Raw genomic sequence first — 25,618 nt, 5'->3', positions numbered from 1 at the left:
TGAATGTAGTTTCCTTGTTAGATTTTGTGATCTATGTCAATGCTGAATAGATGATTTCTTTGACGATAAGCCTGATTGAAAGAGTGAATGAGATTTTGGAGCGACAACATGAGTCGCACCATCGGGATTTTCACGGAATCTTCAGATGGGAATCCAGAAATAGACCTTTGCAGACTTTGTAGGGAGAAGCATGATTGTTATTACAGCATATTCACTTCGAATGTAGCATGCAAAATAACTGTGAAGGATGCCCTACATGATTTACTTGGTTTACAAGTAAGTGGCACATTAAATGTTATCGATTTTCTTTACTATGGTGCGTACTTCATTTTATGTTTTAATTCCTAACTCTATTGATGCGTAACTTGTTTATTAACATCCCAGATCGCTGTGGGAGATGGCCTGCCCACTACCATGTGTCCACTGTGTTTGAAGAAACTTACGGAATTCAGTGTTTTCAAAAAGATTTGTTTAGAATCAAACGCCATTCTGAGAAAAAGTTTGCCGAGAAGGTGCTTCAGGGTGAGTACTTATGGTAATTTCTTATTTGAAGACTGGTGCTGTATAAGTAATGCAGAGTTAAAGGTGAAACTCTTTGGTTTATGTCGAAAACAGTAGGAATCAAGAAAGATACATTTTGCGAAACGGTTTACGGAAAAGTGTAACACGACCAATTTCCCGTAAATGGTTTTTCCCTATCCCAATCCTTGGCAAGGTCCTATTAATAATGCAGCTGGTGTTACAGTGGCGACGATTGAAGACATTTTGTCTTCTGGTAAAATTAAGTGTGTGCTAAACTACTAGGAAATTATGGCATTCAAATTCAATATTTATCAACTCGAAAAGGCAATCTACCCACTAGGCTATACCACGCTACCTTTTTAAGTATTTGATTAGGTAATCGGAGCATGTTTAAGTGAACAAAAAAATCCCTGGCGATTTGCTGCTAAAGATTGAAGTGTCAGAGACCCTGAAATCGGTTTGTCAATGCGTTGTCAAATAAAGTCACATGTGCACGCGAACGTCCCTGTAAACATAAATAGCTGCTGAAGCGCAGCAGCAGCGCTACATCGTAGCGCTGCAGACGGTGCCCACGCGCTGCCGACGCGCGCCAGCAACCTTCAAATTTCCGTTTTTTGAATGTCACACGCGCTGCTAGAGCGCCACTGCAGCGCTGCAGAACAGCTGCGGCAGCGTTACGGAGGGGCATCACGAGCGCTGCTGAACTGCTGCAGCAGCGCCGTTTAGTTGCTGCGGCAGCGCAGCAAACACCGACTTGCAGCGCTGTAGAAATGCGTCAGTGGCGCTTCAATCGCGTACCGAATGGAGCTTATATTTGCCGATTACTTTATAAGGATACTCTATCATACATACCTAATGCTTCTAGATATTGCATTAGTTACCTGGCCGAACGCGTAGACATGTCGAAGAGCACACCATCGATGATTACTCAGACCTAAAAATGAACGATGGAATCGCTTTTGGGGATTGACATAAAAACAAACGATTTATGAAAAGACCCGGAAAAACTGCACAACCGCGACCACGGGGAAGTACACCTAGTTGACAACATATCTTGGCAAGCTGTAAACGAGAAAGCCGTTATGCTATGGACTAGCTACAAACATTGCATTGCAACACCAGCACCCTACTGCATTAATACACTTCAAGCTCTGACTCTAAATAAATCACTTAAACACACTCCTACAAAAGAATAGCTTCCCTCTCGGTAAAATATGAACAGTCCACTTAAAATATTTAGAAAGCAGCGAAGGACGGTGGAAAAAAATCTCAAAATACACTTTCAACAACTTTTTATTGAATGGACAACAAAAATGCATACCACACAATGGATACAAAGGGATGGACAACAAGGGAATAATCACACAGTAATTGCACAAACAGACAAGGTTCCATCATTTCCAAATACACAGAATGTTACAAATTCAATTCTTCTGTCATATACATAATGTATTCCATTTCCGAAAAGAAGATAATAGCATTATTTACATCAGCAGACTTTATTCTCTCATCAATAGGCAAAGTCAAAAATTATAATACAGACTACATGTAAGTAATGCATGCTGGAATCATCAGCAGAATCGATAGCAATGGAACAAAATTGCAACAAATTAAGCACACAGAATGAAGGTTATGAATACATTCTAATCCAGTCTCACACGATCAAGTGAAAGTACCCAAGGGGGAAATTGAATAACATAATGTATATGGGCAGTCTGCATGCTCTCATCATAAGGCAAAGTTTAAAATAATATTGCAGAATACATGTAAAGTAATGCATTCTGGAAGCGTCAGCAGAATCAATGGCAATGGAGCAAAATTGCAACACAAGTGCAACAAATTAAGTACACAGAATGAAGGTTACGAATACATTCTAATCCTCTCTCAAATGATCAAGTGATAGTGCCAAAGGGGGAAATTGAATAACATTATGTATATGGGCAGTCTGCATGCTCTCATCATTAGGCAAAGTTTAAAATAATAATGCAGAATACATGTAAAGTAATGCAAGCTGGAAGCGTCAGCAGAATCAATGGCAATGGAACAAAATTGCAACAAATTAAGCACACAGAATGAAGGTTACGAATACATTCTAATCCTCTCTCAAATGATCAAGTGATAGCACCCAAGGGGGAAATTGAATAACATTATGTATATGGGCAGTCTGCATGCTCTCATCATTAGGCAAAGTTTAAAATAATAATGCAGAATACATGTAAAGTAATGCAAGCTGGAAGCGTCAGCAGAATCAATGGCAATGGAACAAAATTGCAACACAAGTGCAACAAATTAAGCACACAGAATGAAGGTTACGAATACATTCTAATCCTCTCTCAAATGATCAAGTGATAGCACCCAAGGGGGAAATTGAATAACATTATGTATATGGGCAGTCTGCATGCTCTCATCATCAGGCAAAGTTTAAAATAATAATGCAGAATACATGTAAAGTAATGCATGCTGGAAGCGTCAGCAGAATCAATGGCAATGGAACAAAATTGCAACACAAGTGCAACAAATTAAGTACACAGAATGAAGGTTACGAATACATTCTAATCCTCTCTCAAATGATCAAGTGATAGCACCCAAGGGGGAAATTGAATAACATTATGTATATGGGCAGTCTGCATGCTCTCATCATTAGGCAAAGTTTAAAATAATAATGCAGAATACATGTAAAGTAATGCAAGCTGGAAGCGTCAGCAGAATCAATGGCAATGGAACTAAATTGCAACAAATTAAGCACACAGAATGAAGGTTACGAATACATTCTAATCCTCTCTCAAATGATCAAGTGATAGCACCCAAGGGGGAAATTGAATAACATTATGTATATGGGCAGTCTGCATGCTCTCATCATTAGGCAAAGTTTAAAATAATAATGCAGAATACATGTAAAGTAATGCAAGCTGGAAGCGTCAGCAGAATCAATGGCAATGGAACAAAATTGCAACAAATTAAGCACACAGAATGAAGGTTACGAATACATTCTAATCCTCTCTCAAATGATCAAGTGATAGCACCCAAGGGGGAAATTGAATAACATTATGTATATGGGCAGTCTGCATGCTCTCATCATTAGGCAAAGTTTAAAATAATAATGCAGAATACATGTAAAGTAATGCATGCTGGAAGCGTCAGCAGAATCAATGGCAATGGAACAAAATTGCAACAAATTAAGCACACAGATTGAAGGTTACGAATACATTCTAATCCTCTCTCAAATGATCAAGTGATAGCACCCAAGGGGGAAATTGAATAACATTATGTATATGGGCAGTCTGCATGCTCTCATCATTAGGCAAAGTTTAAAATAATAATGCAGAATACATGTAAAGTAATGCAAGCTGGAAGCGTCAGCAGAATCAATGGCAATGGAACAAAATTGCAACAAATTAAGTACACAGAATGAAGGTTACGAATACATTCTAATCCTCTCTCAAATGATCAAGTGATAGCACCCAAGGGGGAAATTGAATAACATTATGTATATGGGCAGTCTGCATGCTCTCATCATTAGGCAAAGTTTAAAATAATAATGCAGAATACATGTAAAGTAATGCAAGCTGGAAGCGTCAGCAGAATCAATGGCAATGGAACTAAATTGCAACAAATTAAGCACACAGAATGAAGGTTACGAATACATTCTAATCCTCTCTCAAATGATCAAGTGATAGCACCCAAGGGGGAAATTGAATAACATTATGTATATGGGCAGTCTGCATGCTCTCATCATTAGGCAAAGTTTAAAATAATAATGCAGAATACATGTAAAGTAATGCAAGCTGGAAGCGTCAGCAGAATCAATGGCAATGGAACAAAATTGTAACAAATTAAGCACACAGAATGAAGGTTACGAATACATTCTAATCCTCTCTCAAATGATCAAGTGATAGCACCCAAGGGGGAAATTGAATAACATTATGTATATGGGCAGTCTGCATGCTCTCATCATTAGGCAAAGTTTAAAATAATAATGCAGAATACATGTAAAGTAATGCATGCTGAAAGCGTCAGCAGAATCAATGGCAATGGAACAAAATTGCAACAAATTAAGCACACAGAATGAAGGTTACGAATACATTCTAATCCTCTCTCAAATGATCAAGTGATAGCAGCCAAGGGGGAAATTGAATAACATTATGTATATGGGCAGTCTGCATGCTCTCATCATTAGGCAAAGTTTAAAATAATAATGCAGAATACATGTAAAGTAATGCAAGCTGGAAGCGTCAGCAGAATCAATGGCAATGGAACAAAATTGCAACACAAGTGCAACAAATTAAGCACACAGAATGAAGGTTACGAATACATTCTAATCCTCTCTCAAATGATCAAGTGATAGCACCCAAGGGGGAAATTGAATAACATTATGTATATGGGCAGTCTGCATGCTCTCATCATTAGGCAAAGTTTAAAATAATAATGCAGAATACATGTTAAGTAATGCAAGCTGGAAGCGTCAGCAGAATCAATGGCAATGGAACAAAATTGCAACAAATTAAGCACACAGAATGAAGGTTACGAATACATTCTAATCCTCTCTCAAATGATCAAGTGATAGCACCCAAGGGGGAAATTGAATAACATTATGTATATGGGCAGTCTGCATGCACTCATCATTAGGCAAAGTTTAAAATAATAATGCAGAATACATGTAAAGTAATGCATTCTGGAAGTGTCAGCAGAATCAATGGCAATGGAACAAAATTGCAACAAATTAAGCACACAGAATGAAAGTTACGAATACATCCTAATCCTCTCTAAAATGTTCAAGTGATAGCGCCCAAGGGGGAAATTTACATTGAAAAGCAAACAGCCATGTTGTTATGCATTCCTTGAAATGGAAGAGTACAGTGCACAAATTCTATGTTAAGTAAGTAATTGGAAAACCAAAATATCATTATGATATTATAACATCGAAGCATTCAGTCCGTCCCAGGGATCTCCTCATCCTGGTGCCAGTTTGACGGAACCACTCTCCGATCTTCTTATTTATCTTGTCTACACCCACATTTGCCAGAGCAGGTTTCTTACCAGCATCTGAAGAAATATGGAAGAACATACATATAACACCAATCGATACAAAACATGTTATGAGTACGAGATCAATTTAATGAAGGAAGGAATAAATGGCAAGAGGATAAATGTACCTAGTATTGCTTTGTGCAATTTGGTATCACAAAACCTTTTTTTCATCACCCCGTCAGCTCCTATTTTTCCTGTAAGGCTGTACTCTTTGGCCACAGAATCCTTCAGGAGAAAGTACAGAAGTTTATATACAAAGGATGCATCTTCCTCACCGGAGCGACGAGCAAGTTCTTTCACCTGAGAAGGAAGAGTTTTCATAAAAGTTATAACTCTTGACAGATGAAGGAAATCTGTAGAGAGGATGCTTCAAAGACCACTTTGAATGGTGCACCTTCAAAATAATGGGTATTTAAGGAAATGGCTTTATGTGTAACTCACCAATGCTTTATATAAAGAGTAATTACTCTTAAGCTGCTCCTCCAATTCGTCAAATTCTTCAATTGAGGACAAGGGAAAGTTCTCTATGAAGGAAGGTGCCTCTTCACTACTGCTCAGATTCACTAGCAGCTTATTCCCTGTTTCCGCCATGCTGGTGAGGGCATTAATTTTTTCCTCCAGCCTCATGTGCCTCCTTTCCCACACCACCTCTCTAATCATTAGTTTTTCTACAACAAAGGAATTCCAAAATTATAAATATGAAAAGCAACAATAAAAGTCATGGTGAAAGAAACATTTACCTGACAACTGCTCTACAGATTTCTGGAGAGCAGACACTGATGCCACACAGTGATTTGATTTGCATGACACTCCTGCAAAGAAAACAAGGCTATAAATTTTCTCTCAATTACCATTAATAAAAACACCACGATAGAGGTAGACAAAGCTTCAGATGCTCAATGTTAAATCACAATTCGTTGAGTCTTACTGCACCCAAATTATAACTAAGGCAATTGTAAGTATTAGGAAATTTGCTGAGTTTAATTTATGATATTTAATGTATCACCAATTGCATTAAGGTACTAATAACCTTCAAATGTTCAGCACATGACAACTAAAAACATACAATAAAATTAATGAATATTTCCAGCTTTGTGATTAAGAGAAGTGGCAGCAATAACGTATGTAACCAAAATTACCAAGTCAACAATTATTGGTGGATAACAATAAGAAACCAAAATTTAAGAAACATTTTCCTTTCCCAAAATCCTATGGCCATGAACAATCACACTTTACCTCAATACCAATGGTACATCATTCAAATTCTTCATCAGGACCCAAAACACTTACCACTTGTCTCCCCAACCAATTCTAAGTCACATCTAGTGGTGACAGATCTTGCTTCCTTCCCAGGAAATTTGGAGGTGGTGCCTGAGTTATCTATGCCTGAATCAACCAAAGAAAAATTGAAAATTAGTAAATTATGTTCATAGCTCTGTCCAGACAATCAATAAGTCACTTTGAAAGATATGACTAAACTTTACCAGCACTAGGGATATTAGGCCGTACTAAATTTCCCTTTTCACGCCGAGGTACCTCAGACGGCAATGGAGGAGGAGACTGTATCCTAGACGATGCACCACGAACATCCTCATCAGAACTGCTATAAGCTATCAAGGTAAAATAAACCAGGAAATAGTTTTAAAATGCACACCTACTGATTCATCCACAATAATTATTGCAATAGACAATATCACTACAGAGCTGAATAAAACATCAAACATTACATGAATGAGCCATCGCATGTAGAGATGGCAAAGTCTCCACATGCCCATCGATTTTCTCTGGGCGCCTCTTCCTGCGTAAACCCCTTCCCAAAGGTTTGGAGGCATCAATCTCCGATGACTCCATACATTCCTTTTCTAGCTGTGTTGCTAGCTCATATTTCCCTGAAAAGAATGAACAAATAGTTATTTTACCATAAAGTTTACTACTGACTTTCATGTTCAAAAAACCTTGAAAGACTACCTTTCATCAATATAAATACCTGTTCGAGATTTTTCGAACACTCGACAAATGTGTGTTTCCCAAGTGTCCGTTGGCACTTCCCCAGTCCTAAGCCAGGAAGTCATCATCTTGTATGAAGTACTGTCTGGAGGATAGAAGCATATATCCTCCTCTACCCCAGGTACAACCCAGGAAACTGGCACTGCCTTGCACTCCCTCGTCTGAGTGAACTCCACAACTACCCACTCCATTCCTGTAAAAGATGTATATTCATCAATATATTATTCTCGAAAGCAGAAAATTCAAATCCAAACATGTTTATTGTAGTACCATGTTTCAAATTTGGTGCAATACTGTAGCAATGTAGTGCCGAGAGTCCTCAATGGGAATGTTGACCACTTTGCATTCAATGTCTTCTTCACGAAGTAGGACCTCCACATCACACAAGTTGCTTGCAAGCATGACCCCAACATCAATTGATGGAGATGGGGAGTCAAAATAGGATCCCACAGACAAGAACTTTTTAAATATGAAGCTACGGACACCAGCTTCGCAATATATACCATTTAATAGCCCTACATCACCGCTTACTGTTTTAACACAGTTGTCGGGACTTTTGACACTTAACCTCCCAACCTTGGTTTGAACATAGCGGTAGCTCTCCTCATAGCTATCAGACTTACTGCCACCACCCTTAACTTTGAAGTCACCACCAACACTGTCACGCTTCAATGTATGTTGCCTTTCCTCAATAATCCTACGCACAACTGTTTGCAGGGGAAGACGAGCATGTGAGATTTTCTTCTTCAACACCTGGAGGTAATTTTCATACTTAAATGCACTGTAAGAGTCCATGGCACCAAATTTCCTTACATCTGCAACCACATGTAACAAACAATGAACATTATATGAGCAATAAGCTTGCCCATAAACCGTAGGAAACACTTGCACAAAGTACCTCAGTAAGGTGTCTGCATAGCTCAAAAATCTCTCTTTTTTGCACAGAGAGCCACAAGCCAGTATTCTGAGGGCATAGAAGTATGACATGACATGCTTCTGTGCTGCTTCATTAGGGAAAAAGCGGGCAATCAATGGAATTAAATATAGGGTGATGTAGCGGAGCTCTGCTGCTTTCCAGCGTAACAGCTCACTTAATGGCCGCGGTTTACGATGAAAGCAATGGGGAGTAAACTTCGCTACACGAACTAACTCATTGTCCATGGCTATCCTCATTCTTGCTCTCAGCTTTGCCACACTTGCACCCTGAGTTAAGCACGTTAGCATTTTTCGAGTAACACCCAAACAAATTAAATGCATGTACTCAAATGGCACATTTTGTACAATGTCAAAAGCTCTGAGGTGACACAATGGGGACTGTCCTGCATGATGGTCCTCATCCTCCAACTTTCGGAATGTGTCATCATTCCTTAGCTCACTGTCCAACGTCAAGAAAACCATCCTACCTTCAATCCTTTCTCCCTTCACATAACATCGATGGCATGGATAATAAGAGTTATGGCCTTTTATCTGGAGCAGGAAAGCACGGGCAGGTGCATCACATATAAAAGAAGTCACATTCACTTTCACTCTTCTACCATCGAAAATCATGCCCTCATTCATAAGCACAACAAGTTCATTGATGAGGGGGCCGAGATAATCTTCCACAGATACTGGCTTAACTAAACCCCAGTATATGCCGACAAGGAAAGGATCACCGATGAAATTAGTAACAGAAGCCAAGATAGGCCAAAACTGACTTCCAGAACTCTTGGTTATTGGTATACCATCAATGTTGAACTGTAAATCAATTGAGTCTAAGGTGTGTTCCCTGGTTAACTGAGTCTTCAATGATTCAGCCACCCCAAAGTAGAAGAATTCCCCAGAACCAACTTTGCTTACAGCTAAGGACAGTGGAGTTTTTGTCACAGTCCTAACATCAGAAGGAAGGTCCTTGAAGCAGGAATGCTTTCTCAATATTTTCAGCAGAGAGGTGACTTTATGACGCGGAACATCTGCAGCCCATGTTGAAATTTCCTCCCTCAAATCACTGCATGACAAGCTTTCATCACAACTGTCATCAAATGAAGAGCTGGGGACAGGTGAATCAGATAATTCATGCGGAGAGGTTATTCCATTGTCAGAATCAGCTTCAAAAGAAACTGCTGGGCCTGTCATGATATCAGTTATGGCATCAGACTCCCCCAAATCATCCTGATGGAGAAACTCAGCTCGCACTCTATTTCTTTGCTGTCGCTTTGAAAGCAAGTGAAAGCTCTTGTAGCCTCCTTTAGGCATTCTTAAATGAATGAGCAAAAGAACTGCAAGTAAATGAACAGTAGCAATAATGGTAATATTCATCTGACAATGAAAACATCAAGAATAAAACAGTGGTTATGCATCAGACAACTGAACAACTAAGTTTTGCATAGTATAGCTTACAATAAAAATATTGAAATCATTAGGCTTTATCGGAACTGTCTAGTAATACTTCACTATCGTATCCCAGCGAACTACATATATTTTACCTTTAACTTCCTTCACATCAGACCAAAAATGATTTAGAGTTACCCCCAAACCGTCCAACAAGTGTTTCACTTTTAAAATTCGTGAATGCATTTCTGAACGCTTCCTTTTTGGCGGCTTTAGACAACTTACATTATTTAATTACTAACTCGATATAATCAGCATACAAATCAGTGCCGATTCTTACCAATTTAGCATGGCACTATGTAACCTTTTTGATTTTATCACATCCAGGTCATCCAATCTCGGCGGGCTACCTTTATTTTATTGGCGACATAAATTTTCATTCCTGAAGTTATAAGCTATGGAAAAGCCCTTCCTTGTACATGAAGCATGTACCCCTTACATTTAACCCTATATTTATTCTTGAAGCGCTAGGAAAGCATTCCCCAAACGATTCTTGAACCAATCATATAATCCAATAATGAATAATTAGTTCTTGTTATAAAAACGAGATACTGAAAGATGACTTAGCTGCTATAACCCAACGGTCACAGATTCCCTCGACCGTGCTCACGTTTATTACCTCATGTGGAATATTTATCGCTAATAAATCAAGAATACTTTCTACACTTTAAGGCAGACAAAGCTATTGAGAGTCATGCATTTCATGAGAAAGCGTGAACATAGATTTAAGACCAGTGGTTCAACTATTCCTGTAACGTGCGTAACAAATTTCCTATTTCATCATTACTAAAAACAATGTACTCAACATTTTAAAGCTTATCCTCAAAGATTCTACGCTACGACCACGTGGGTAAACAAAACCAAAACTACATAAAACGCGTCTAGATTCACCATGTCAGAATACCAATTTCGACAAAAGCTTTCCAAGTACCCATCTAATTTACCCCTTTTAATGATTCTGAAACTGGGAAAGCATTCCTCAGATGCCCCTTCATCAAAATCGGCTCTTCAGCAATTAAAAATTGCCGTTCCGGAGAAATAATTTTCACAATATATAAAGAAACCTTTGATATTATATTCCCCTGTCAAACACTAGAGAGGTAGCTAGCGAGCCATTACGAAGACGAACCCAATGGTCATAGATTCTTCGACCGTGCAAACGTTTACTACCTACCTCATGTGGTAAATTTACCGCTAATAAATCGAGAATATTTTCTCCTCTTTTAGTTAAAGAGACTATTACAAACGACGCCTTTTACGAGAAAGCATGAGCAGCACAGATTTAAGATAAGTAGTTCTTTAAAAAAACTTTTAAACCGCAAAATTTTCCTCAGATGCGTTGCAAATTTCCTATTTCACTATTAAAAGTCATCGTTATCCGCATTTAAGAGCTTATTCCCAATGGTTCCCAATCATAACTAAGACCACGTGGGTAAAAATACCACCACTTAAAACGCGTCTAGATTCACCAAGCAAGAATACATATTTCAAGGATAATAAAATTTAAAATACATAAATGTTATATTTTTAAAAACGAGATGATAAAATTCTTACCTTATGAGAATTCTCGAGAACGAAAGTAGCACTCAGCAACTCCACAAGGTAAGCCGCCTCAGCCAGTAGCTCAGGGATCTCTTTCCAAAGAACTAGGTAACCAAACAACCGTACCAGTACCGCGTCGACAGGAAAGTGAACGAGGGTTGCTGAAACTCGCTTTAGCAGCGTCCCGGCAGCGTGCTGCAGGCATGCTATGCGCATGCGCTGCTGATGCGCTGCAATTGCATGTTTCGCCAGCGCGTTGCGAAAAAGCGCTGCACAAGCGCTATAACCGCGCTTCATTCAAACGGAAACGAACTTGCAGCTGTGAAACCCCCGTGCAGCGCTGCTGCAGCTATTTATGTTTACAGGGGTATTATCTTTCTTTAGCTCGGAGCCTCTTCCTTACCTTTGACTATGATCTGATGAGGCTATGGTTATGTATAACTAAAAATATCTTTGCGAAGTTTCGGAAATTGATTGTTTATTTTCAAGTCATCTTGTATGAATAGATGGTGGTTACAATGAAGGCAAGACTGGCAAAGTATTAGAAATTAATTTAAGTGCGGAAAAATTAACTCAGAAAACATTTTCATCAAAAATGTAACATTAGAAAGCAAATTAGGAACTTGGATGTGGTATATCTTTTCTGTATTTGTTAAGTTTGTTTTTATGAACTATTTTCCAATATTGGAACATAATTTTTATATTTGCATCAACTTTGATTATTTAAATCACAGCATATTTGACTAGAACCATATCTGTTAATGCCTTAATTAAAATTATTTGCATTTGTACTTATAAAAACAGATTTTTACACAATCAATTAGATAAACTATTTTCTTTCTAAAATTACATTGTAAAATTTGAAAATTTTCTACAAATTTTATGGTAGGCAAGATTAAATATGACCTTAGCATAAATAAGTTCAAAGGTTACCTGTGTTAGGAAATACATTTTTAAGGTACTGAGATGTTCATCCTTCATAATGGTCTTCAAAATCTTTGAAAAGAATGTGACATGCAGAAGCTTACTCAAGAATTCTTAGATTCTCCTACTCCATCATGGCCGAAATTTCTATTTCGATGAGTTGCCCAGGTGCCCTGATGTTGATGGACAACTCATACATCGAAACTTCGGCTGATTGTAAGATAGAGTTGGAGAACCTGACCCAGTGGAATTCCCATGTAACTTTTAATGATTCTATATGAAGGGAAAACCTGTTATAATTCTTTTTGTGATATGCATGCCTGGCAAGGTTATTGCATTCTTATTTTTTTGGGGCTATCGATGTAAATAAAGGGTATAAAATCATCCTCAGAGTAGCTTAATTCTTACAATCTATTTTGAGGTCTTTTCTCTTGAAACTTTTTTTTGTATTTGTTTTGATAACGTTTTGTGTATTAATTGCGTGATATTTGGAATGGGATGCTGTTTTAATTTGTGGATCAATTTTGCTCAATGAGTTTGGAGTGTGTTGACAGAAATAGTTCCTTAATTCATAAGGAGTAATTAAGGTTTTTTGCTGATTTTTTTTGGAGTACCTTTGAGTTTATGCAGGTAACTGTGGTGATAAACTTTTTCACCTAACTGTAGAGTTAAAGATTTACTTCGTGATGTGTATTTATTTTGTATTTTAATGGACGATGTGATTAATAATTTATAATTGTGGTTTATTAATAAGGCTCTGCCCACCCTATGATAGAAATGTAGCTATTAGAATATCTTATGGGTGAGATGTGAAAGGAAGGTTGTTGTCCATTGCTAGCTTGAGTTTTCCCCATCATTATAGCAGAGCTTGAACACGGGAATGGTTTAAGTGTTCATATTTTGAGGTTATGCATGAATGAAGCCATTTTTCAATGTATTCATATGAGTGCAACTGCTGATCTGCCAGACCATGTAATGTTGAATGCAACAAATAATAATCAGATGATTCAAGTCTGGGGAATTTGGTGGGTGCATTCAGTATTTGCACTGTGTTTCCAGCTAGGTTTTAATGTTCAATGTTCTAGGCTTGTAATGTGAGGTTGAGCATTTCATGCTGTGGAATTACTGTTGAATAATTGAAAACACAATTTCCTTGCTTAACACTAAATTCCCAATGCATGCAATCCCTTGGAAATGGCTTGGTGGGCAACTCCAAATACAAAGCAGTCTCTTCTTGAGTATGGCATTGATCTTCATTGAGAAATGCCTCCAATTGATTTTCTCTGGAGGTTTTTGGCCTTTCTTCACATAGACAGTAGTCATCATTGAAATGATTGTATTTGAAGCAATGATACCAATTGTGTAACAGTGTTTCTGTAATAGCAGCATCTCAGTTAACTTTATGGTGCTCTTCTCTCAACACAAAGTATCTTATGTCGTGACGTATTCATCATGGTTGTTGAGCAGTTTGTTTACCTAATGTCTAAGCTTGAGTCATGCTTATTCTGGTAGTTCAAAATTGACCAACAATCAGTGCTATAGCCATCTATTGACAGGCAGTAGGAACTTTGTTTCGGGCATAATACATAATTGCTGTGTGATTGGTTTTGCATGATTTAAGGAAAATAAAAACAGGGTAATTTAAAAAACCATTTCATGAAATAGTTTTGGAACAGAGGATGATTTTGAGGTCTGTTTTCTTTCTGCATAAATATTAAACCCTGTATTCTCTTCCGGAGTTTATTTGAGTATTAACAAGAGGTAAGCGAACATAACAAATGCATTGAAAACATGCTCCACATGTTTTTTCCATGATTCTACTGTTGAGAAAAGAAGAAATAGTAAATTTGGCCTGTTAACAGCTACTACTACAAAAGTGACAGTTGCAGAAGCAAATGGAGTGCAAAAATAAGGAACTTGATTTATTCATTTTGTTAACTGCAAAAAAATTCATCTTCAGTCTCTCATTTGATTTCTCATGATTTGAAAAAATGGAAAAATGATACATCTGAATAATTTCCATTCTCAATCATGTATTTTGCTGTGAAAGGGCAGCTTCCATGGTTCCCAAGATATTTAGAAAAGACACTGTGTGAACTTGGAATATCAGGGATCTTCGTGTCAAATTTTTTTCAGTTTGCGCTGAAGTTTTTCAGTATTTGATTAACAGGCATGCATAGACCAGGCTATTTTTTATATAATAGCAGAGGCAATATGTGTAACATTCTTCTTTGCAATGCTTAGAGTTGTAACGTTTCAATTAATTTCACTTATTTTCACACGTCACTTACAAACATTTTATTAAACTTTAAATGATACAAACTCGGGAGCAAGGGGAACACCCGTCCGCCATACTATCACAATCCGAGTCCCCTCTTTTCATCTCCTCCCGCGCCGTCAACAATCCCAACAATTACCTCACTCCACCTCTGCTGCTTATTATTGCTTGTATTACGTCACACCAAAAACCAAAACAAACCACTCAAAAATAGGTGTTACATTTGCCCCATTGGAAAAGAAAATGGAATGACATGTAATTTTCTTTTTCAAAGCCTTCAAAAACAAAGTATTATGGGTTATGGGCGTGGCCCCAACGCATTCAGTTTTGAACTTCCCCTTTTCCATCACACAAACACAGTTCACTCCACTTCACACACCGGCATTTCATTATTCCATCTGTCACACTTCTCTTACTTATCACTCCCCTTCTCCATTCACTTTACTCATTCATTCATCACTGTCATCATTCATTCCAAGCATATAAATACCAACCATGCACTTAATAAACAATCAACAAACACTCCTGCAATCATCGATATCAAATTATTACACATGTATTTACCCTCACTTTTCTCCTGTCACATCACCCTTCCACCGTCTCTCCAGGGTGTAACCGCTCTCGCCACCTATCTAATTGCCCCATTTTAAATTTTACTCTCCTCCTTTTCTCCTTCCTCCTTCTTCTCTCCACCCGACCTTCGTCCCTTCTTACGTTACCTTCACGTATCCTAAACATTCTCGCGATCCTCTCAGAGTCACCTTCTCCCGCCGATCCAATCTCGGTTATGTGACTGCTTCCTTTCGCCATCATGGAATTGACAAGGTGCTGTCGCTCCGGTTGGCGCGCCTCCGCTACATTGTTTAGTGCAGGCCGCTGATCAGCTGATCTCTCGCCCGGCCGGTGAAAGTATCCATCGCCGAGAAAGTCATTGTCTCGTCGTCCCTCTCTCTGCTGGCTCGACGCCTGCCACTCCTGCTGCTGCGACTTCCTCGAGTCCCATCCGTGCTGCTGGTTGTGCTGGAACGCGCCTCCCGACGTCCTCCACGCACTCTCCTCACGGGGTCCTGATGTATGCCTCCCATCGAACGTCGGGACCTTCAACTGTACCGCGGATGCCATTGTGACGCTGGGTCTCGTGTCTTTCTCACGCACGATGCGTTGGACTGCTTCCTCATCTAGCCCAGCTGCCTTTGTGGTGGATTCTTGTCCTATCTCGTCCGCCATCTTCCCGGGCACTTCCTCCGCTTGTTTTTCCTTTCTCCCCTCACATTCTCGCCGAAACGCCGCTAGCCCTTCGTTGATGCTTTTCATTGTCTCCTCCAACTTTTTGTCTCTTTCTTCTTGTTTACTATCTCGCCTCTCCCGTTCTGCTTTCCATTTTCTATCTCGACTCTCCCGTTCTTCTTCCCATTTTCTATTTCGACTCTTCTGTTCTTCTAGCATCTGTCTTAGTAGCACCCGTAGGTCACTGTATCCTTGGTCCTGCGTCTCCATCTCAAACTCATGTGTCTCTATATCTACCCCTTCTTTTATCAAAAGCGGTTTTAAACGCTCTTGCAGCTCAAATTTCGCCCCTTGGGTCGTCGATCCCCGATCCCTCAACAAACTTTGTAAATCCACCTTTTTCAGTTCGTAAAATTTTTTCACTCCCGCCATCTTGAATTCCCGCTCTCTACGACGCGACTCGTTCCTCAAGGCGTTCCGTGGTCTCGATCCTTTCGAGAAGTCGTGCCCTACACGTTGCGGCGCCAAAATGTAACGTTTCAATTAATTTCACTTATTTTCACACGTCACTTACAAACATTTTATTAAACTTTAAATGATACAAACTCGGGAGCAAGGGGAACACCCGTCCGCCATACTATCACAATCCGAGTCCCCTCTTTTCATCTCCTCCCGCGCCGTCAACAATCCCAACAATTACCTCACTCCACCTCTGCTGCTTATTATTGCTTGTATTACGTCACACCAAAAACCAAAACAAACCACTCAAAAATAGGTGTTACAGAGTATTCCATATATGTGTTTTTAAAGAGATAAAGGTTTATCCATTATTTTTTATGCAGAGTTTTGAAGGAGGAGGGGTAGATGATGAGGAGTCAGAGCCTTGTGTGGAGACTAAGGACTGCATTCAAGATGCCATTGAAAACACTTCAGAGTGTACATGCTCAGCCCAAATGACTGAAGTATACATTCCTGTGCCAGACTGCTTATTGCCTAGGGACGATAAGTTGGTAAGTTATATTCTCATTCACAGTGAAAACTGAGTCTAATCACCTTCAGTTTTACAAATTTCTCGAGGCTGTTTTTGTTATAAATTAAATAATTTTTGTGGGAAGTCACTGGCATAATGCAATCTTAGATGTTGTTCTTTCTAGTAGTGACACATGAGGCAGGAAGTAGAACCACACAAATATTTTCATGCTAGTCAATAGCAGTTGTACAGCATTGATAATATGTTGACAGAAATGTCTCTTATCCCGTGGAGTGTTATTTCCTCCATTATTTCAACGGAGGAACCAGCATAAACTATTGTGGATCCTTTTTGTAAGCCTAGGTGAAGAAATGATGAAGACAATTCAATGTACAGTGGGACCTCGATGTATCGTTCCCCCTGTGGTGCCCTTACTCTAAGTGGCCAATACTCTCATACTAACCACGTGATGCTGGTGGTGTAGCTTTCCCCTCACTAGTTGAGCGATTATATGCTGGAGTTTGATCTGTGAGTGGCAAGAATCTCATGTGTATTTTGGCCAGCTGGAGTGGTCTCACTTCAACGAGGAGTTTTCATTATCAAATGAGGGAATTGTTGTTCTTCCTTTATTTAGTGACGCCCATTATTCTCTTCTAGTTTCATGTGAAAGATGAGAGTGAAGACCCTCTGAGTGAAGGGAACTCTCCTGTGCTCTGCACATCAGATCCAGCTGCAATAACAAGTGATGCCGTAGACCCATTGGCCACTGATGACCTGGTGAGTGTACTTTTGCCAAGTGTAATTTAATTTTTCAACGGCACAATGTCATACCTTTCTGCATAATTTATTAATGCTTCTCATCTGAAACGTACTGTATGTTGCCTTGCCTGTTCAGTCATGAACAACTACGGAAGAGCTTTCATGTTTGAATCATTTAAATTAAATGTAAATAACAGATTTTTTGGATTTTGCCAAACTGCCAGCTCAACTTTGCTCACTAAGTAAGTAAGCTCTCTGTCATCTCGGCACTAAGCAGTCATTTGTTATGTGATCATACAAACACAGTTTCATTTCTGTTTACTATGGAGCGGAAGGGGGGATGTTAGGAATTGAGAGTTAAACTGAGTACTACATTTATAATTAGGTGCACTGAAACAGATTGACCATGACATCATGATGTAGCTGCTAGCTAGATTCCACTACATAACTCGCATTCCTTATGAGAGATTGAGGTTCACAGGAATCTGATTGTTGAAGATTTGGATTTTGTGATGAAAATGAAGAGGAATTTACTGTGGGGACAAGGGATATGTTAGACTTTCTTTATCATTTTCGAATTGAGAGTTGGGCATCGGTGAGGCAAGTCGATTGCCAAAAGATTAGTGATGTTTACACTTTCAACGCTGACCATTTTAAACTCAAAATCATCCCCCTGTGCAGCTTCCATTTTTTTTCCTTCCTGTCAACTGCACAGTGAGATAGACATGTGATGCAGGTTGGACAGGGTCTGCTTTTTCCCCACGCCACCGTTTTCTTTCAATTTTTTTGTGCGCAATGTGTCCAAAAAAATACAAGGGAAATGAATTTGTTATGTTCTACTGGTATTGCCATTGGTATTTTGCCACTGCCATAGGAAATTTTTTGTTTAGATGGTCATACACTCATACCATGTAGAGCGCAATTTCGATATAGCACAGATTTGTTACTCGGGGAAACATCATAACACAGTGTAGCTTAATAAAAAATCTTTATCACTCTAATGATAAAATGTGAACTTGCACTTAGTACACACGAAAGTGAAAAATTTCAATTATGTTAATACCTTTGCTTTCCTCAAATCTTCTTTGTTTACATATTAATCAAATCCATTGCTGTGTAATGTCCAAAAGCATTACTTGACATTGGGTCTAGATAGTCGGCTTACCGAAGTATTTTATCTTCTCTCCTTAACAGAATGACAATAGTTAATTTAGATCAATAGTTATGCATGGAGCTGGTGGAAATGAGTTTTTTTTAAGCAATACGGTATGAGATATAATTTTTGCCATCATAGGTTATCAGGCGATTGACTTCCAGGTAGAGGGTCTATGCTAAAGCCTTTGAGGTCATCGGTATTCACACGGGAGAAATGGAGTTGTAGCCGAGTTGCGTATGAATATTATCAACACATAAAGGGCCTGCTTTAGTCTCAAACACAATGGCATCATTCCCTCCCAGCAGTCATAGGCCCTCTGTGTCACAGGAATACAGTGCTGCAGTAGGTGATTTTGATAGAGCCATACAGAAGGAAAACCAAGAGAACAATGGCCAAAAATAGGAATGCGTGAAGAAAAATCAAGAAGTTATCAAGAAAAACCATTAACCTAGAAGAGAAATTGAAACAGGTCAATTGCTTTGAAAATGGAGACCATCAAAGCAATATTGCATGGAAGTTTAAACTCACGATTATCTCTTGACTGTTCTGCAGCTGTAAATTTTGAAGCCACAATTTATAAATATGTTCCATACTTAGAATCTGATGCATTGTTTCCTTACCTCTGTATTTGTATTCTCAGCTTTGAGTAGGACATTCTTTTTTGTAGAATGCTCCCTGTGCCTTTACTATTCCAATTGATATTTCTTACTTGCTTCATACATCACTGGTAGCTGGACTTCCTGTGGCTTATCAATGAACTGGTCACTCTGCTTTGAGTAGCTTAGCATATCAGTCTATCTGTAAGGTTATGAAACATGAAAATCGCACATTATTGAAGCCATGGTAAGTAGTGTATTTATTCTTGGAAGTGGTGATGTTATCATTGTTTTTTTATATTTTATCACGGATATATTCCTTTTCCACCTGAAACAACTTCACGTGTTTGAAAGCAGTCTTATACCTTTTGAGCAAATAAGTTGTAAATGGTTCAGTTATTTCCATGAAAACTAATGATGTTCAACTTAAATTGCATTGCAAATTTTTATTTAGTCCCTAGGTGTAAAAATAGCACAAGAAAACCACTTATGAGTAGGGATAGGAATTTTTGGAGGTTTGAGAGGGAGAAAAGCAGTACTTTGAATTTGGACATCCGGTTATTTCAAATAGGCATTTCGGTGTTTTCTCAAAAACTGCAAGTTTAAATACACACTTACATTAGTTTTTATTTCAAAACCTAGAAAAGGGTCAGTACCATAGTTTAACCAAATATATCTCGCTTATGTGCCACTTCCCTTGTAGCTGTGTTATGACTGCAGACAATCACCTCAGTGGCGGAACCGGGAAATTTGATCTAAGTTGCAAAGTAAGCTGTAATACCTGTCTGTAGTGAAATGGGGAATGTGACATGTGTAAAAATTGCATGCTGTTTTGTGTGGTTAGTTAGCATTAAGTCTTTCTAATATGTAAATTTCAATCTAAATTACTTCTTTTACAAATCCCACTGGATCTAGAATAACATAGGTAACACTGTAGAGTCAAATCAAGCCACCAAGATAACTGAGAGTCAATGTCACTCAACATTTTGTATACTAACATTACATGATCTACTAGATTTTGTTTGTTTCAACCTTCAAAGTATACTTTAATAAAAAGTTCTAGTTTCTCTGGAGCTAAATAATAACGCTTATCACCCACCACTCTTGTGTATGTAGAAAAGAACCGTTCACAGTCGACATTTACACAAGAAATCCAAATCGATTTCAACACAGCTTCACTATATGTTAGAAATGTTTGTGACATCCCTAGCAATACTGCTGTAATATCTACCTTTAGCTTTCCACTTACAGGATTCTTCACAAAAGATTTCAGTTCTTTGTAGCATCGCATTACATCAATATCATCCAGTTTGGAACACAAACTTATTCTCTTAATATTCTGCTCAAGTTCTTCAGTGATAATCAATTGTATTTTATCAGTCGGGTCAAATACATTGATATACTTACAAAACTGTTTAGGGGGATCAATAGCCTGAAACTCCAGTAGCTTGGTTAGAGCATGGGAAGCTGCACTGGGGAGGACTGCACTCACTTTTCCCCTACTGACTGTCCTTCCACAATCCTCTATCAGTTTAATAACATTGCTCCCGTAACTCCCTCATACGAGTTCAAGCGCTTGCTGAATTTCCCTTAGCTGCCCCTCTAGAATATGTGCAGGTGGCTGTGAGTGTCCTTCCAGAAATGTGATCATTTCAACAAAGTGTTCGCCATATTCTGTGATGAACATAGCCTGTATTTGGATTGCTTCCTAGTCTTCTTCTGAAATACTATGGAGAAAATCAACCCAGCATTGTCACTCGTCATGTCCTCGATGCGCATAAACCCTACAATTTCCTTTGCTTGTGTTGCGAGATGTGCCACTAATTCATGCCAGAAGCACCACCTGGTTAAAAATGGCTGAGGAAATAGTGGCACTTACTGATTAGGAGTAGGTTGTATCCAAATATATTTTCTATAAAGGTGCTTCCTTTTTCATGTGTTTAGGAATGCCATCTTCACTTTGGATACTGCTTGATGCAAAATATGCAGATGTTTCCCAAGAGTATACAGTACTAAATTAAGTTAACACTTTCAATGCTGACCATGTAAAACTCAAAATCGACCCCCGGTGCGGCTGTCGTTTTTTAATGCAAAACGCATGCATGGGTGCCAAAAGAGCTGGGAAAAATAATGAAAAAATTTTCTTGGCCCTAATTTGTTAGCTATGAATTTTTTTATTTATGACGTGATATCACGTCACCCGCACAGCGGGATATAAACGTGATGCGGGTTGCATACTGTCAGCTTTTTCCCCGCGCCACCGTTTTCTTCTAATTTTTTTTCTGCGCTATGTATCCAAAAAAATACGAGGAAAATGAATTTGTAATGTTCTACTGGTATCGCCATTGGTATTTTGCCACTGTCATAGGGAAATTTTTGGCTTGGATGTAATGCAAGTTATAAGTACAAGGAGTCGCCGTGAACAGCTGTTTGATTGTGATGGTAATTCTGCGCAAGATATTTCGGCGTATTCCTTGTACTAGTAATCGTAAGTATCGGGGTAGGGTTCTATAATATTGAATAATTTCTACATATTCTTCTGAAGTCACTATTCTCGTCACAAATACCTTTACTCGTATCATGTTTTCAGCTCCAATTCCTTTGTTCCCATACGACCATCATCAGCTCAGCAAGCAAGTAAGCATCAGATATTTAACAAAAATGGTTTTCACATACCATTATGTATTCCCTTCACTGCATGTGCTTGAGATGGGTGGCAGCTTACGAGATTATTTTCCGACGGTGTATTAGGGTGTCTCTTGTCGTGCACCACTCCTGCCAGCTGTTCTAATGTTGGAGGGGGTACGGAGATGAAGCGAGGGGTGATAGTAAGATATATTCGGTCCACTTGTAAGAACTAGGAATAACTTTTTTGGAAGTGCCATCGGCACATCAAAAAGATGGGGAAGGTATGGGGAAAGATTTTGCTGGTACGTGTCCTTTTTGGGTCATTGGGTTATAGACTCCGTTGCCGAAATAAAAATGGATGTGGAAACAGACATAATCAACCCATAACTTCCTCATTACTCTCTTATGAACTCAAGCCAATAACACATTTTTGCAATATGATGTTACCGAGTTAGAAATTAATCCATAAAAACTGGAACTATTGGCATTTGCTAGCAAACATCTTACAAGTAATCTTCATTTAGGCCACGTATCGCGGTTCTTACTACAAATACTCTGCGAAAATCTGAAAATGATGTAAATTTTTACCGCAATAATATTTTTTCATTTGGTGCATAATAATATCCATTCGAGTAAACCATTCAATAATACGTATTCCTAGGAATAGATTTGCAGCATCTATGCCCATTATTACTTACCCGATTACCGAAAGCAACGATGGCGTTTTCTTTCTATTTACACGAGGGAAAGACTAATTCCATCGTGCTTGGAAATCTCTAGTTACTTCTTATTTATGTAAGAGCCCTAGTCTATTGAAAAAAGGAATCACATGATATGAACAAAATATTGTATTTACCCAAAACAAATTCAATACAATCGAAAAGATGAGCATTTTCAAATTATATATTATATACAACTACGTACAGTCAAGTATGTTTTACCAATGTAGGAAATACCTCTCTCACAAATTTTATAACAATGTATTTAGCCTATAATACTATTGCAATGATCCATTAGTCGGATATATTGGTTATAGGAATACCTACCTTGTGAAATATTAGGCCAATGAAGGTAAAACTCTTCATAGGTCAATTGTTTCCAATTCCTAACCTATTCTTTCGGAGATTATAAGAAAGTATGTCTGAATACGAAAGAGGGTTTCTAGGAAAAGGAGACGCAAAAAACACTTGGATCGTTGGAAGGGTGTGAAGTGGTGAGAGCTGGGTTTTCTATGAAAGTGATATTTTGAGGGGTCACTGAACTACGGGTCCACCGCAAAGGACGTTCGGATGGAGAAGGACTGACGGTATTGTTAGAGGGTTCAGGGAAAGAATAGGACAAAGGGGATGGGCCAGTGATTGACATAAAGGGATCTGGCGTAGAAGGAGGCAACGGAGTACCTGACTGTGAGGGTTCAACCTCCTCCCCACCCTCCTCCTCTCTAATTTCTAGCTCGGAGTCTTCAGAGAATGCCTGATCCCGCTCTCTTCCAGGAGCCCCCGCTATTCCTTCTTCGTGTACATTATGCTAGAGAAGGCAGAGAGCAAAGAAGGAAATGTTTGTGTCCTTGCGGAGGTTTCCTCCCTCGACGTCGATGGCTGCAATTCCTGAAGGAAAGTCGAAGACTGCTGATCATCGGCAAAAGCTGATAAATAGAGAATTTCACCTCTTTCAAGCAGCATCGACTACCGGCCAGCATGAAAAATTTTCCGTTTTACTCCTCGCTTCCGTACCATCTGCAATAAATACATTGCTTTTATTTTTTTTAATTCCGATAAATAACATGATCAAAATAAACACACTCGGTTTAATAGGCCAAAGCTGAAATGCTACAAACAGCTTTACTAATGTAAAACTATATTTAGGAACTAAATATTCACAATGGCGAGACAAAGAATTGAGAGCACCCATAAGCCATTGATTTCATAGTTATCGAGAAAATAAAAGCATTTTTATAAAGCAACTCCTTAGCACTTCTTCGCCAATCCATGGGATAATGTTCAAACAGTTATTTGCAATTATAATAAGAATGTTTATAGGTGCATAATATGCATGTATCAACAATAAATATTTAAAATAGCTTACACTTTTTCCGTAAATAACTTCCTTCACTCTCGTAAGATTGCCGCTTGTCGATCCCTTCCCTGCTTAGGAGTTCCACTGACAAACAAAGGAAGGGTGCAAAAGTCAGATAATATGTTACGTTGCATAAATAAAATGTAATGGCATTTTTAAATTTACATTAAAGTTTAACTAATCACAGTACTTCATATATTAATTGAATAAAACTTATTAACATCAGACAATAAAGGTTCGAAAAATACTAGGCTCGCAGGAAGAAAAAAAGGAAGGATGGAAAAAATATCTATATTCTCGCTAAACATTATTAAAACAGAATAAAAATTATTAAACACACATAATTAAGTTCCAGATAGTAAATACTTATGATTTTTAAAATAAAACTCAAATAAAATTTGTCATTCTCACGCATTAATAGAAAGAAATAAAAATAATAGCATAAAATAAAGGGGGGAAAATGAATGGAAATTGGCTTACCTTAAGATAAAAGAAAAAATTTCTCCCGATCCTCCCAGGAAAGGTTGCTTGAAACGGCGTTCACAAATGCGCTGCTAGATCCCTGCTGAGCAACTTAGGGGGGCAAAATGTCATAATAGCACTGAACCGAGCTCTTACGGAGGGCCGGAACCCTCGGGGTACGCATGACGTGATATCACGTCATCAGCACCAGGGGATAGCGCACCATGACGTGATATCACGTCATGCCGCACTCAAGGTGTTAATGGGCCCAGGACTGAATTATCAAAACATTGTCTGACAACAAATCCTCCATTGCATGAAAACATTTTGTCATGTAGCGAGCAGAGTCGGACACTAATGCTGTTACATTATCGGGTGGTATTTCATATTTCTTCAGTGTGTCTAAAATTGCTCTTGAACATTTTTTGGAATTAGCTGTTTCCAAGTAAACACGTCACCAACTACAATGTCCAATGCAGTATCAAGAAGTTCAACAATTTTTAGCAAGATCACAAAAACATTTTCTTCTCTCTTGTCCATTATTTTATCGCAAAAAAACTATCATCTACTTGTCCTTCAGTTGAGTCATCATGTTGGCCTTTCATTGTATTTTAGATCAGGAATATATTTGGCCCTTAGTTGGCAAATGTAGGTTATTTCTCCAGCACCAGTGGCGAGGTAAAATTATTAACAGCTGTAAATAAAATGTTAGTTTTCCTATTACTATGGAAAGGATTAGAATGCTTTTACTTCATTTACAAAAAGCTGCTGTTCTCGTATACTTGCACTCTACGAATTCATTCAAAAATAATTAACAGTAGCGGGTGTAACTTTGTGGAAATCCATAACCGCAGGAATAGAAGGATCAACTGCTTTGCTGTTTCCACATGGTAATTCTTTGAGACCAACCATGGTTTCGTCACAGCGACCTTGATAATTTTACGCTGCAACGAAACCGTGGTCGGTCTCAATAAATCACCATGTGGAAATAGGAAAGTTGTTGATCCTTCTATTCCTGTCATTCAAAAATGACTTCATGTGCTCATTTTCCAATTGGTAGAGAAGAATGTCAG

General features: G+C 38.5%; 2 protein-coding genes across 2 annotated transcripts in view; both read right to left on the bottom strand.

Moving 5' to 3' along the window:
• LOC124173130 (zinc finger and SCAN domain-containing protein 2-like) overlaps positions 1 to 25,618 on the bottom strand; it is a 342,671-nt gene that overhangs the window by 181,143 nt on the left and 135,910 nt on the right. The window lies entirely within an intron of this gene.
• Positions 5,925 to 8,025, bottom strand: LOC124173146. The gene is made up of 6 exons (XM_046552660.1): positions 7,828 to 8,025; positions 7,538 to 7,750; positions 7,278 to 7,439; positions 7,035 to 7,160; positions 6,841 to 6,936; positions 5,925 to 6,362 (listed from the first exon to the last, which is right to left on the bottom strand). Exons 2-6 carry the CDS (start codon positions 7,746 to 7,748, stop codon positions 6,241 to 6,243), a joined length of 717 nt encoding a protein of 238 aa, XP_046408616.1. The 5' UTR covers positions 7,749 to 7,750; positions 7,828 to 8,025; the 3' UTR covers positions 5,925 to 6,240.

This window comes from Ischnura elegans, assembly GCF_921293095.1.
Source record: "Ischnura elegans chromosome 13 unlocalized genomic scaffold, ioIscEleg1.1 SUPER_13_unloc_4, whole genome shotgun sequence".
NCBI classification, from domain to species: domain Eukaryota; kingdom Metazoa; phylum Arthropoda; class Insecta; order Odonata; family Coenagrionidae; genus Ischnura; species Ischnura elegans.
The sequence above is the reverse complement of the archived record's forward strand: the minus strand, read 5'-3'. Positions and strand labels throughout refer to the sequence as shown.

Excerpts from the sequence above, each read along its gene's own strand:
- LOC124173146 (XM_046552660.1), bottom strand. The coding sequence starts at position 7,748 with ATGGAGTGGGTAGTTGTGGAGTTCACTCAGACGAGGGAGTGCAAGGCA. Across the intron at positions 7,161-7,277 it reads ACATGCGATGGCTCATTCAT|CTTATAGCAGTTCTGATGAG; the intron begins GTAATGTTTGAT and ends TTACCTTGATAG. Across the intron at positions 6,363-6,840 it reads ATTGGTTGGGGAGACAAGTG|GAGTGTCATGCAAATCAAAT; the intron begins GTAAGTGTTTTG and ends TTTTCTTTGCAG.